Source organism: Carcharodon carcharias, chromosome 18 (genome assembly GCF_017639515.1).
Source record: "Carcharodon carcharias isolate sCarCar2 chromosome 18, sCarCar2.pri, whole genome shotgun sequence".
Lineage (NCBI taxonomy): Eukaryota > Metazoa > Chordata > Chondrichthyes > Lamniformes > Lamnidae > Carcharodon > Carcharodon carcharias.
In genome coordinates this window covers 52,275,077-52,289,408 of record NC_054484.1, presented here as the reverse complement: position 1 = coordinate 52,289,408, position 14,332 = coordinate 52,275,077, and the positions used below count along the sequence as shown (strand labels likewise).

General features: G+C 41.6%; 1 protein-coding gene across 1 annotated transcript in view; it reads right to left on the bottom strand.

Annotated features, from left to right (window-relative positions):
* dmd (dystrophin) overlaps nt 1-14,332 on the bottom strand; it is a 1,748,406-nt gene that overhangs the window by 1,549,643 nt on the left and 184,431 nt on the right. Inside the window, exon 2 of the mRNA XM_041212034.1 lies at nt 7,574-7,635. Within this exon, the coding sequence (XP_041067968.1) occupies nt 7,574-7,635 (62 nt within the window). The remainder of the gene's footprint in view (nt 1-7,573; nt 7,636-14,332) is intronic.

Genomic DNA, 14,332 nt, shown 5'->3' with positions numbered 1-14,332 from the left:
TGCTCATATAGGTGACTGTAAGAGGGTAGGACCAACTTGACCAGGTAAGAGCACTGGGGATTTTGCCTGTAACTTGTTTTTCTTGTAGGCAACTAAGAGGCTCACACAGCTATAAAGCAGCCAACCACCTCAGATGTCTATTCAAATAGCACTTTGGAGAAGCATCAGATTAGGAACAGATAGAAGAACCTAAGCAAGATACAAATGTGACGAAAACTGTATTATTGGTAACAAGAACAATGAATAAATTCTTGATTTTCACTGAAGTTGATGCATGAGCAGTTTTTCATACTCTTCAGAAAATATGCAGAATGGATTCTATTTCTTTGGATGTAAATGCAGCAGATTGTGGCCATGATGAATTGTCAGAGACAGGAAGCAATGTTCAATAGAGCTTTTGTGCAGTCGGGCAAGCTTGGGTTCAAGAGAATTTATCCATAATTGAAACCCATTGCAATTGATTCCAGTTGCTGCTGGAGGGTTCTCTTTGGCCGCCTGTTGTTTTTTTTTTTACACCCTACTGTCTTCTGTTACCTCCCCATGCAATTGTTTTTTCGAAACAGCTCCCGGACTGACACTCGGGAGGGAATTACTTTGCTGTACAACTTGATCCTTGGCCATCCATTGCCCTTTCTCTCCTAATCTCCTCTCTTCCACTGTTCGAGTTCCCTGACTCTAGTAGTTGGATGTATTTTAGCCCTAACTATAAGTTAACTGCTAGTTTATAGTTAGTTACCTGAGCCCACTGCCCATCTCCTGACCATATCTGCTTTTTTCATCAGAGAGTACTGGATCTTTGCTCAAATTTTCCTTCCAATTTCCTGTACTTCTCTGAACATCAAGCCTATTCTTCTCCGCTAGACTACACCGCAGAATTCATCTGCTATGTCTTTGATCTACTGCTTAAGTTTTAAGGTCACTTAATCTAGGATACAGCCCATCCCCCACTGCTGCTGTTACTGACTGAGCTTATAACTTTCCCACCGGTTGTTCATCTTCATCTACAGTCTGGTACCTGGCCAGAATTTCATTCTTCTGAGCTGAAGTCCATTTCTCTGTTGCCCTTGGACCTTACTTTGACCTCCAAGTTCACCACCATCTTTCAGCCCCACTACTGATTCTGCACACCACTTGGTTCCTTCAGAAATGTGTCTTCCAACACTCTACCCTTCAACTGGCTTCTGGAGTCCCTCATGCTCAATGCCTGTCTTTGAAACTGGACATTTGATTGTTGATGTTCCAAACTGACTTTAACCTAACTTTACCCTATCTACATCAACTTTATTCTAGAATGGGTCCTCTGACTTTAACTCTAGACTCACTATTATTGTTTCCTCCCTATTCTCTGTTTATTACCAGGGCACATCTATCCCACTCCAGCTATGCAAGCAGGTCAATGTAAATTGAGTGTCAATCATGAGTGCATTTTGGCTGCTGTTCCAAACCCAAGCCCATCACTTCAGTTTGGCTTTTTTTTCTGCCTTTTGTTCTTCTTTTCTACTTACCCCTCCTAGAACACTCTATCCTGCCATCATGCCTCCTTTCATTTCTCCCCTCTTGGGAGCTATGTCTTCCTAAATCCCTACCCCGACCTCATAGACTCCTTGACATTTGATTTCCCCTTTGTTGTCCCAGGCTTGACCCCCTCTTAGATAAGCCTACAACTTCCCTTGGTGGTTCCCTTGGCATCCTCCAAAAGACTCACAGAGGCACACATCATTGCAGTAATTCTAACTGCAGGGGTTCCTGTTCTCTCTAACTTCTCACCCAGTGCACCTGCTGGGAGGTAATCCTTCCAACCTCCTTCCCATCCCACTCAGTCCTCCCAATGCCAAACCTGTGAACTCTTACAGAAAACCTGCTACCACTCTCTCTATGGATCTCCCTCCAAAATGTCCATTCACTTGTGAACAGGCCTTGCCATGCATAAGCTTACTGTGAATGACTGCATCAATATCATGACCTTGATGGAAACCTGGCTGAGAGCTAATGACACCGTCCCCCATAATTAAGCCTCCTCCCTCCCTGATTACAACTGAGCATAGGCCCCGCCCAGTCCAGCAAGATCAGTGTGGTTTTGCTCTGTGTAAAATCCTTATTTACCACTCACCTAATTGTCACAAAGTTTCTCACTGAGACATCTTCATTGCTTTCCCCTTTCAGCCTCTACACTGAGTGATTACCTATTTTCGATAATTTCAACCTCCATGTCAACTCAAGCTCTTTCTCCTCTGCATTCACTGCCCTCCTATCATCCCTAAATCTTTCCCAATGTATGAACTCCATGAGCCATGTTCACAACCACCCCCATGCTATTGCCATCTCACGCAGACCCTCTACTCCCATTGTGTCAATCACAGATAAGGCACTGCTGATCGCTCCCTTGAATCAATCTCCAACCACACTCCCTTCCCCCTTCCAAACTCACTTTCTTCTTTAACAGATGCTTGAAAAAATTTCCTCCCCAAGTCACGTACAACCAAACTTTGAAGATCTCAAATATCTAGCCTTTAGCTCTCTGTTCACCATAACATTTCTGCAGTAACAATCTGCTCAACTACACCCTCACCTCCTTTGATACCCTTCTCCCCATTTTAGCCCTTACTTCATTCTCAACCTCATGTTATGATCCCCACAGAGACCAGTAACTTTGAAAAAGGTATTTGAATTTCCAGTGACTGACTGAAATGATTGCATGACAAGATTTCAGGCTTTAAGACTTTTACTGCAACAAACAAACAAAAGCATGTTTGTTTAAACAATATTTAGTAGGCAACTTATACATTACAGAAAATAAATTTCCCATTTAGCTTGTAACACAACTAACACTCCCAAGCCATGGTTACATGTTATGCTGTCCCTTAAGTGGTTGTTTTGTTCTCCTGGAAACAATCCAAAGTTATTCGCAGCTCCAGATGGCTTGTTTCCTTTTCCCTTTTCCATCCCAGTAACTTCAAATCCCTGAACTGACTTTCACCATGATTCCTTTTCCTCCAGCACAAGCTAGGTGAACTTTCCAGCCTACTTTAGATCCTTGTAAACTCAGCCCCTTCAATCTGAGCATGAACTCCAGCCTGCGTTCTTTTACAGTAAATAATGAAGTCAGCATTTTCTCTACTTCAGGTTCAAGACTGGCTGCCTCTATCTCCTGTTCTTTGCCTCTTTGATGGCTGCAGACTGACTTGTGTCTGTAAGTTTCAGGCTATCTTAGAAACCTGTAACCTGATGTTACAATGACTTTCTATGGACTGTTCCCTTCCCAAAGCTCATCTCCATGACAACGTGAGTCACATGGGCCTTTTAGACTCTATCTCCATTCTGTTTTGGAATTAAGCAGGCAACCTACAGTGTAACTGTTTATAAAGCCTGACATTCCTCACACCACTCTGTGTGGCTTGGAGACGAAGGGAGGAATTTTATGGAGGGGATAGGGGTCTCTGCCGCCAGCTAGGAAACCAGCGAGGCATCCATGTTTCCTCCTCAGGGAAGGCCCACCAATATAAGGCACCAATCAGGCAGTTGGGAAGTCACAGGCAGGCCTTCCTTGGGATCAGAACCCGGTGGTGGTGGTAGGGAAGGAGTGCTGTCTGCTGAGAGCTGCTGGTCAGAGTTCAGCAGCACCATTGGGGGAGGTGGTGGCTACTGTAGGAACGATACCCACCAGAGGCCCAGGGTCGCCGAGCAACCCAGGCCAGAGGTGACTGATGGAGAGAAGGGTTTTGTAGAGTGGGGTGTTGCAGGGGAAGGAGATCGGCAGCAAGGACAGGGATGCGGCTCTCAGTGGTCACTCCCCTTCCCAATGCCAGATCCCGTGATCAGGTGCCAAATGCCTTTGCACAAGGGACCACCCCTGGGGACCACAAGGAACCCACATAGGTTTACATGTCGTGCTTCCTGTGTGACGACAAGCCTGTCGCCACTGGGTTAATACCAGCAGCAGTGGAAAGAGGCCCTTAATTGAGCATTAATTACTCATTAAGGGCCTCAATTAGAAGCAGGACAGGAAGGCTGTCCACAGGCCTCCCCACCACAAACTTAATCAGGGCAGAGGCGGGATGGTGGCAGGGTCCCCACATGCCACCTTTCTGCCCAATTAAATGCCCTCCCCGCAAACACACCATAAAAGAGAGATTAACATACATCAAAGCAGTCTACCCGCAGTCAGCACTACTCTCACCATTATTTAAAGGTGTGAACATCTTGCACCTTCTTTCCAGTAAGTCAATCAAGCCACCCAAGTCAGAATTGAAAGGTCACTTGACCCTGATCGTTCTTCCATTTTACCTTAAATTAAAGAGACTGTCCCTAAACATTACAATCTTATAAAGTTTGTATTCATAACACTTGTCACTACCCCTGGTAAGGCCGTCATCTGCATTTTCTTAAGCCCAAGACTGGAATGTTTATGTTAGACAATAGTATAGCCATTCATTGCTTGAGCTGTCTGGGCCACATAAAACACAAGTGGAAAACAAAAAAGTAATTTCAGAATTGGCTCCGTATGTCCATCACTATCCATGGGTGGGGGGGGTCAACAGGGCTCTGAACCCACATGCGATAGGCAATTAAAGGCCTATTGAGGAAAATTAAAGGAGACAGACTGGAATTTTCCAATCAACCTCCTGGTCCTTGCAGGTGACTGGAACCAGCTTAGGTGCCTGGAGGCAGCGGTCCTGCAGCAGGCCAGGGACCCCGGACTCCAGGAAGATTCAGAGACCCTCCCTGCCTGCCCAGGTGCAGAAGAAGCTGCAGGCCACCCTGTAAAGGGGTTCACCCCCATTCCCCACACTTCACACCACCAGTGGTCACCTAAACTGCAAGATTTAATTTTTTAATTTCATTTTGAAAATGTTTGCGAGATGGTGCCTCCATCTTGACGCATCCTCTCCCATACTTAACCTCTTTCTGCAGCCTCCCTCAGCTTTCTTAGTGAAAGGCCTTTGTTTGGCCCCTCAGCTTCGAGAGTCTGCCTGCCAACTTTCATTGGATGGGAGCTTGGCCTCTGCTGTTAATTGGCCACCATCAACCCTGCTTTCCCCCAAGGTCAGGTTTGGAACACAGAAATAGTCCAGACTTCTGTTTCCCTTCCTGGGAGAGCAAATCTTGCCCACACCCTCTTTACTCCTGGATGGAATGGACTTCACCTGCAGTTTATTCATCTCACATTTAAATAACTCACAGCGCTGGTTCATTGTATGTTAGCACCTTGTCACTTTCAAACCTCTGAACATAGTTTATTCCCATCCCAAAACAGCTCATTTTCAGGACAATCCCTTCATTAAGTTCAATTCATCTTTCTCTTTATCTATTTTCAGTGTGAGCCTAATTAAATCATGGTCAATATTTCCCAATTGTCCCCTAACCTTAGGTCACTTAATTGTTTTGCTTTAAAGTCACTGATTTTCTCTACATTGGACACAGATAATTGAGGAACCAGATCTGGATGCAATCTAAAATCCCCTTCCTATTTTTACCACAACCAGTTACCTTATTCCAACTGCAAACCTCTTTACATACCTATTTGCAAATCTCAGTTTTGATTTTCCAATATTCAGCAGTTTGCAGTGTATTCCCACAAAAGTAACAGATCCCTTATTTCTTAACCCAGAATCAGAGGATTGGATTTTATGGAATGTCATGGTCCCCGGCACTCCCAGCTAATAAGTTGGTGGTGAGCCTGCTCACAATTCTTACAGCTGCCCCACAGCAATTTAACACAGAGAGCAGCGTTAATTGCTTTAAGGTGAGGCATGCATCCATATCGTGGGAGGAAGTCCTGCCTTAGAGAGCTGCCAGCCAATCAGATGGCTGGCAGCTCTTTGTCCCTGCAGCACCATGTGGGAGTGGTGGTCACTACTGGGACTACAGGCAGTTCCAACAAAGTGGAGCCCGGATAGAGGTAAGTCCGGGGTCTCGCCTGAGTCAGGCTCAGAGGTCCTGGTAAGGGGCATGATGGAGGAAGGGTTTGAGAGGCCAGGGATCATGGTAAAGGGGGAAAGATGACCTTGAGCAGGGAGTGCTTCTGGTGGGTCCAGAAATCCACAAAGGAGGTTGCCCTGCTATTTACCCAATACCACTGGCCACTTAAGGGCCTCAATAGACCCAAGGGTGGGTGGACCGGTTCAACGATACCCCCCAACCCTTAAAATGTCAGACAGGCCGTGAGCGGGTGGGAAGGCAACCTGCTGGATTTTACGAGCACCCCCCCCCACCACCACCTTCAAATCTGACAGCAGGGGAATGTAAGATCCAGTCCACTGCCTAACCACCATCAATAAAGGCTTGTTTCTTTTATTTTACTATTTGATTATAATGGGGTCAAATTTGGAAAGTTCTAGGACAATTTAATACTCTTTTTTTGTAGCAACTTCCTTCATTCTTCAGAGGAGCTTGGCTACAATATTAAAAATTCCTTAAGTGGGCATTGAAAGTTTAAAATTACGGAACAGCATTTTGCTCAAAGCTTGTTATCTTAATCATCTGTCAAAGAGCTAGATTATACCTCTAAGTTATTAGGATGATGTACATTTAAAGAGATACTAAGAAGTTTCCCCTAAGGCCAGGACTCTTCTTCACTTGCCAATTATAAGCCTTCATGCTAAAATATACTCATTAGCCCTAAAAAAAAACCATGGAGCAAAAGTTTTCAGTATTTGAGACAAATTATTAAAATTTCCTCACAAGCAACTGAATATCATTCTAATTTAAAGTAGAATACTTTTTTCTCCAGCATTTAGGTTCAAATCCATACCTTTTAGGGTTTAGGTATGAAAGCTCCCTCTGTTTCAAAGTAGTCCAATACGAAATTAGTTTGGGTAATCTAAATCCAAACGAGCTGCACAGAATAACATAATCTGGCAGCAAATCTCAAATTCACTCAAAAGCTGTAAGGTGTTTAGAATGGGGGTGGGGGAGGCAAAGAAATTCAGATAAGTGCAGAGAAAGGTGTCCCTCTTGAGTCAAGCACTGCTGTGAAGCTAGAATTGAAGGAGCTTTGCTCTGTACCTCATTATGCCTGTCTTTCCTGAAAGTGTAAGATGCCAAAAATTTAGGAAAAAGTTGATAAAATATTCCATTACCCAGCCTAGGCATCCTTAACTTTGGCAAGGACAAAACACATTGCTTTTATAGCCAGAGGTATAGGTAGTGGTAGAAGAAATAAGAATATAATCTTAGTTTCTAGAGGTAGATAAATTTTCCAGATTAGAGATCATGAAATTGAATATTCAAAGCTGTAAAACTGCAAATATTTTCTGTTCCTTAGGTGATTCTGTCATGAGAGAGAAAGGCATGGAACCAAATCATGGCTTCTTTGCACACAGGTTAATGAACAAATAGGCATCCTAAAGTTGTCCTGACCACTTGCAATTCCTGTTGGGATAAGTATGTTGTACATTAGGACAGCCAGGCTGGCTGATGCAATGGACAAGTATTTAACTTGCCTCTGAACTGCCAAAAGTGTCACCTCATACAGTTCAAAACCTTCAGGATTAAATTAAAAAAGACTCAGCACACAGGCACATTAATATGCTTGCCTCATTCGAATTCCTCAGTGACTGTGGTTTCAACTTACCTTGCCAAATTGTGCATTTATCCATTTTGTGAATGTTTTCTTTTGAACATCTTCTCTTTCATCTGCAAATTTAGAATAAAAGCATTCTTAAGTAAAATAGGTTTAAAATCTTTATTCTTTCTTTGAATTGAAAATGCCAGATTTCATAACTCAAATAAAATTGAAGACAACTTTCATCAGAACACTTTCTATTCCTTTTGGTGATGGTGCAAGTTAATTAATGAAGTATCAGATACTTGTCCAGCCCTCTAATTAGAAAAGGGTCAAATAAATCATGCTAACATATTAAAATGGAACAAACACTTGAAATCTAAAACAATAAACTCGAAATACTGGCAACATACTGCAGGTTTCTCAGAATCAGCAAAGAGAAAAGACATATAATGGATGTGTGACCTTCCCCATTAACTTTTTTAAATTTACAGATGTTGACTGATTATCTGTGCATTTGTAATATTTTCAATTTTAAAATCCAAGGATCAAACACATACCAATCCCTCACTCTATGCCATCAGACAGTACAGATGCATACCCAGCACTGGACTGGTAGGAATCAAATTCAAATAGAAGCCTCTTCTCTCCCCCAGAAAAAATGAACATGAAGATGGTGAAAGGCAAAAAAGTCAGGAGGACAGTAAAGCATCTGCAAAGATGCAGTCCCCCTCTCTCTTTCCTTCCATGCATATGGGCAGATCAAGAGGCAGCTTCAAATTAAAAGTCAAACTGGAAAATAACAACTTAAATATTTTTCAGTTTAAGCTTAACAACTGAACGAATCCAAATTTGGACTCCTCCGAAATATTGTTTTGGTTTCGTTATTCACTCACTTGATTGGTTGGTTATTAATTAAAATAACTCCTGTTATAAATAAGTCTTATTTTGCCAATCCCCAAACCCCTTTTACAGTGTTTATAATCTTTTGGAGGAAGTGAATAACCAATTACTTTGAAATACTCCAGCAAACATTGTCAAAATTAGGGAAAATAAATCCCATAACAAAATATTAACAAACAAATGAATATTAGAATTTTATTTTACAGAGGTTATAATATTCCCATCCACTCCTCTTTCCTTCTATGTGGTGTGAAACAGACTTAGTTGGCTTGTAAATCTGTTCTATAATCCATGTCTTAAGCCACATTCCATATGAAAAAAAATGGCAGATAACTAGTAACATTCCAGTTTCTAAGTGTTGAAGCTTAATCAATTTTTAGGCATTGACTTGAAATGGTTGCTTCAAAATGCCATACAATTTGTCCCAATTTCATGTTGTAAAGTCCCAAAGTCATTTCACCCAAAGGACAATTGGGCTTCCATTGGCCATGTGTTGCTCTAATAATTCTAACTCTGCTCTCCCTACCAACAACAATGATGGACCAAGCTTTGAAGCTTTTATGCCCTCTTCATTTTAAAGAGTTACAACACATGCTCTATATATTTGTTCAAAATGAAACGGAAAATTAAGTGAAGTTATGTATTATGTATGTTGGTAGATCATAAAATTGAAAGATATATTGGTTCTCCTGTCTTAAATCAATACAATTTGTCTCGCTATAACACATCTTTAAAAATATCCCATGTGCTTGGTGGTGACCTCTTTTGCAAAATTAATTGTCTTGTGGGAGAAATGACAATCACATGAAATGAGGGCACATACATCGAAAAGTGAGCCATTCTAACTGAGAAAGCAAGGCTAGAAATGCAAAGATTGAGATAATTTGTCAACCTATAGCAAAGATTATTTGCATTTAAAACATGATGATCAGGTTACTTGGATTAATTCAGAGCTTAAAAAAGATGTATAACTGTAGTGTTCCATTAAACATGAGCCATGTAACAAAACCAGAATGAAAATGCCCCCATCCTCATGCAGAATGTGACATGCAGGATGTCACGTGTACTCCTTTGTCCAAATGGACAATAAACATGTAGATCCTTACCAGGCAGCAGCACCAACACCTGTGTTCACACTGGCTTCTAGCAAACTAGAATTTTTACTCCCAGTTTTTGGGAGAGTTTTGAGGCCCTCACTCCAAGCAGACAAGGGCCTCATAATTGTGAAAAAGTCAGGATTCAATGACTCAATGATGGTGGGCAGGGAAATGCAATCAGCGCAATGAGTTTATAGTGGGACTAATCACAGAATTTTAGCGGCACAGAAGGAGGCCATTTGGCCCATTGTGTTAGCATTGGCTCTCCATATGAGCATTATGACCTAGTGCCATGGCCCTGCCTTTTCCCCATTCCCCTGCACATTCCTTCTATTCAAATAATCATCTAATGCCATCTTGAATGCCTCGATTGATTCTGCCTCCACCACACTTCCAGGCGTTGCATTCCGGACTCGAACCACTCAGTGTGTGAAAAAGCTTTTTCTCCTGCCACGTTTGCTTCTTACGCAAATCACTTTACATTTGTGCCCTCTCGTTCTCGATCCTTTTACAAGCGGGAACAGTTTCTCTCTATCTACTTAGTCCCGCCCCCTCATGATTTTGAACATCTCATCTAGAGGTGATGGATTCTGTCTTTCCTAAACAGAACCCAGTGATTTTAACCTCTGGTTTTGTGTGTCACCCAGTGCTGACCACTTCTGGGAAAGTTGCCACGATTTCAATCCATGGCGAGCAGAGGATCAGGCAAATGATCTTGAGTTTTTATTTGAGCTCTTTCCTTGTGGGCCAGCTCGAACGAGGAATTCTTGGGCCTCGAGGTTAGCTTCCTTGGGTCCCAAGGGCTTGCTGCTATGTGCTTTCCTGCTTAAATCCACTAGCCATTGCCACCAGCTTCGGGTGGAAATTTGATGCAAAGATTAAATTACTGTAGTGTTGCAATGCCTCAGGTCTCATGCACTTACTGTCTCTCCACCCCTCCACATCATCCTGCAATTGCACTCTGAAGTTGGACTGGTGCTTGCATCCATCAACTCCTCACTCCCTGAAATAATATTTCTAATTTAATGTATTCTTTTATGGGCATCGCTGCGAAAACTAGCATTTGTTGTCCAGCCTTAATTGCCCTTGAACTGAGTGGCTTACTAGACCATTATGGAAGGCAATTAAGAATCAACCACATTGCAGTAGGTCTGAAGTCACATGTAGGCCAGACCCAGTAAGGATGGCAGATTTCCTTCTCTAAGGGACATTAGTGAACCAGATGGGTCTTTACAGCAATCACTGATGGCTGTCATGGTCACTATCACTGAGGCTAGTTTTACAGCCCCAGATTTATTAACTGAATTTAAATTCCACCAGGCTGCCGTCGTGGAATTTGGACCCACGTCACCAGAACCTCTGGACCTCTAGTCCACTGACATGACCACGATGCCACCATCTACCCTCATAGACTTTGTAGATTTGAAAAGAAATGAACAAGGTATATACCAGTGGGCTTCCATTATAAACTGAACCTTTTTGTTATCTCTCAAAGTAAGATATGCCAGCTGAATCTCGACTGCACCTGAAACAGGTATCCAGCGTTTTTGCCCTGTTTCCTTTCTTAGACAATTGCCTGTGTGTGGGATAAAAATGTGCAAATGACTGTTTTCTGCTTTTCTATGGCCTGCCTTTGTGCTCTATATCTGACCTTCAAACAGAAGTTAAATAACTTTTTTTTGCAGCCTGTCCAAAGTTTAGAACCCTGCCTGAAACTTCTCCTTTAGCTTCCCTTTCCCTGACTAATCCTAAGAGTAATAGCAATTTAAAAACACATTCTTACCCTTCTCCTAAAGTAGTAAAATAATGGACAGCCATGTCAGGTCTCTTGCACTTAATTCACTACGTCACTGCTCAACTGAGTACTCACCATTATGACAGAAGTAAAATATTGCAGATGCTAGAAGTCTGACATAAAAACAGAAGATATTAAAAATACTCAACAGGTTCTGTAGCATCTGTGGAGTTAACATTTCAAGTTGATAACATTTCATCGTAGCTCCTGTCTCACGGCTTCTGAAAAGAAGCCACTGACCTGAAACATTAAATATGTTGTTCTCTCCACAGTTGCTGCCAGACAAGCTTAGTATTTTCGGCATCTTCTGTTTTTATTTGTTCACCTAATGGTTGCCTTTGCTGGGCAGTCTCTCTGCATCTATCCATGAGCCAGGGTTAGCTTGGCTCAGCACACCAGAAAACATAAGCAGATGGATTGGGCGAGGTACTCACACAGCATACTTTTCATCTCATATCTAAAATGCAAAAAAAAATGACTGAATGATGATGATATCCCATCTACTTGGCCTGAGAAGATGGTGGTTGTAATTATTTTCAAGTGGGTGATTTGACAGGCCTCTTCAAAGGGGCATTATAAAGGAATCACATACCTGATAAGTCCAGTTAAATATAGGAAAGACAGAAGCCATTATCTTTAGTCCCACTATAAACTCATTCCACTGATTCCATTTCCCTGCCCAGCCACCATCTCCATTGACCCCATACCTCTTCATCACAAAGAGCTTCTATTTCCACTTCCACAGAAGCATAGTAAAGTTACAGCACAGGAGCGACCATTTGGCCCATCTTCCCTGACACCTATCTTATAGCCTATTTGCTGCTGAAACCCTCATGTGCGCCTTTATCACCTCAAATTCAACATTTCAATTGCTCTTCTGGACAGTTTCCCATCCCCTGCCCTCAGTAAATTTCAGCTCATCCAAATCTCTGCTGCCCTTATCCTAACATGCAACAGTCACAACTGCATATCACCCCTGTCTTCAGTATTCTGGTTCCTTGACCCCCAATTTAGAAATCTCAGTCTGTGTTTAAATTTCTTTCATTGCCTCATACCTCCTCATCTCCGTAACCTCACTCAGCCCACAATTCACCTCCCAGCTGCCACCCTGCCCAGCTCTCCTTCCTGATTCTGGCATCCTTCCTCCTTTCACTATGATTGGTGGTTGTGATTTCCGTTGCCTAGGCCCATAAGCTCTGGAATTACTTCCGAAATCTCAATTTCTCTCCCTCTCTCCTTATAATCCACCCACTTTGGCCATATGACTAACACCTCCTGTTTTGGCTTCATTTGGCTTTTTTCTCTATAACTTCATGAAGTGCTTAGGAGCTCTTATTCTGCATTAAAGTCAAGTTGTAATTATTAGAATGAAGAGGAAATCGGGCATGTAATCTTTCATCTAAACCGATAATAAACATGCAGAATACCTTATCAGGGAAGGCCAAAAAAGCATTTAGCATAAATGTTATTGCGTTGCTACAAACAGAAAGGAACATTTTCAAGGGCAGGCTAAGTGGCATTGAGATCATTCTGGCCTATTTATGATCCATTTCATGCATTCCATTGAAATCTGCCCTCAAAAAGCAGGGAATAAAATGTCAATAAAATATTTCCTGTTTGAAGATTTTGTACAACTTTAAATGTACTGAACCCTTACTTCCTGTTTGACATTCTGAACTGAAAAAATAATGCTATCAATAATGCACAGGTAATGATAAAGCAATATAAAGCTCTGTTGAAAAGCTCCTGCATTTACTGACCAGTACTCTCTTTTAGCGTACAATGTATCCAACTGAAGAAATCAAAACAAAAATGCTACTTTTTCAAACTCTAATACTGCATAAAATGCAGGTAAAAGGCAAGTCATATCCAGTAAGAGCCCTGAAATAATGGAGCTTGTAGATTTACACAATATTCCAAAAAAATTGAACCAAATGATTTTCTTGATGACATCTAACAATGTTCACTTTTTTTGCACTGTGGAAGCATAATAAATTTGTAATGTATCATTAAAACAACATCAATTTTCATATCTGAAAACTGATACAAATTAAACTACCTGATTAAATTAGAAGTGCCTGTTCTAAAGAGGCTTTAAGCCATAAATGGTTGGATGTGCACAAGTGCTCTTAATGACAAAAGTTATTTCAAGAGATGAAATAATTATGAATTCTTGTATGGTTGTCTCCACTTCTGGCAAAAATTGATCAGTGTTTTGAAAGAAAACACATTATGCACATAAAAGGAAGAAACAGAAGTAATTGTTGACTGCTTTCTAGGAATTGAAAGAAATAGACAATATTTATTCAACGTGAAGAAGAGTGTAAAACCCACATCTGGATGATTACACGGTTTGTTAAATTGAATAATCATCGTCCAAAGCTTTTCCTTGCAATTCTCCATCTTAAGTTTCTCCCTTTTTCTTCTGAAGGTGTTGAATTCATGCAATGCCACACATGAGTTCCCATTCCTTCTTGCATGATCCAAAAACAGTTACTGATGGCTGGGTATTTGAACATAGGGTAGACAATAGCTGCAGTAAGTATAGTGTGTAATGTACCTTTAAGAATAATACTTGTTAGGCAAGATCACATGATCTGTAGCAACCACCAGGAGTGAGTGTCGAAATAGAGTTGGAGTTGAAAGCACACGTGTTGGTGCTGCTGAGTATATTGTAAATAACCTTTTAGTTTCCACCCACAGATCAACTCTATCATTAATAGTCCAACTCAGCCACCCTACAACAAACTGACGATGAGAATAAACAGGACTGAGCAGAAGAAATCAAGTTAGGAAGAAATCGGCACTGCATCTCCCCCAGTGATTGTAAGCAACAAGCTCCGTTAGAATTGAAGAAGTTATCCTCTCCCAAAATGCCAAAATTTGGGAGAATTGATCCTGTTGAACCTGCCACAGACAATTGGTCTCAATACATAGAATGGCTCACGCTCTTTTTTCAAGCAAACGAGATTACTGGGGAAGAGAAGAGGTGAGCAATCCTTGAGTACTTGTGTGAGCAAACCTACTGTCTGA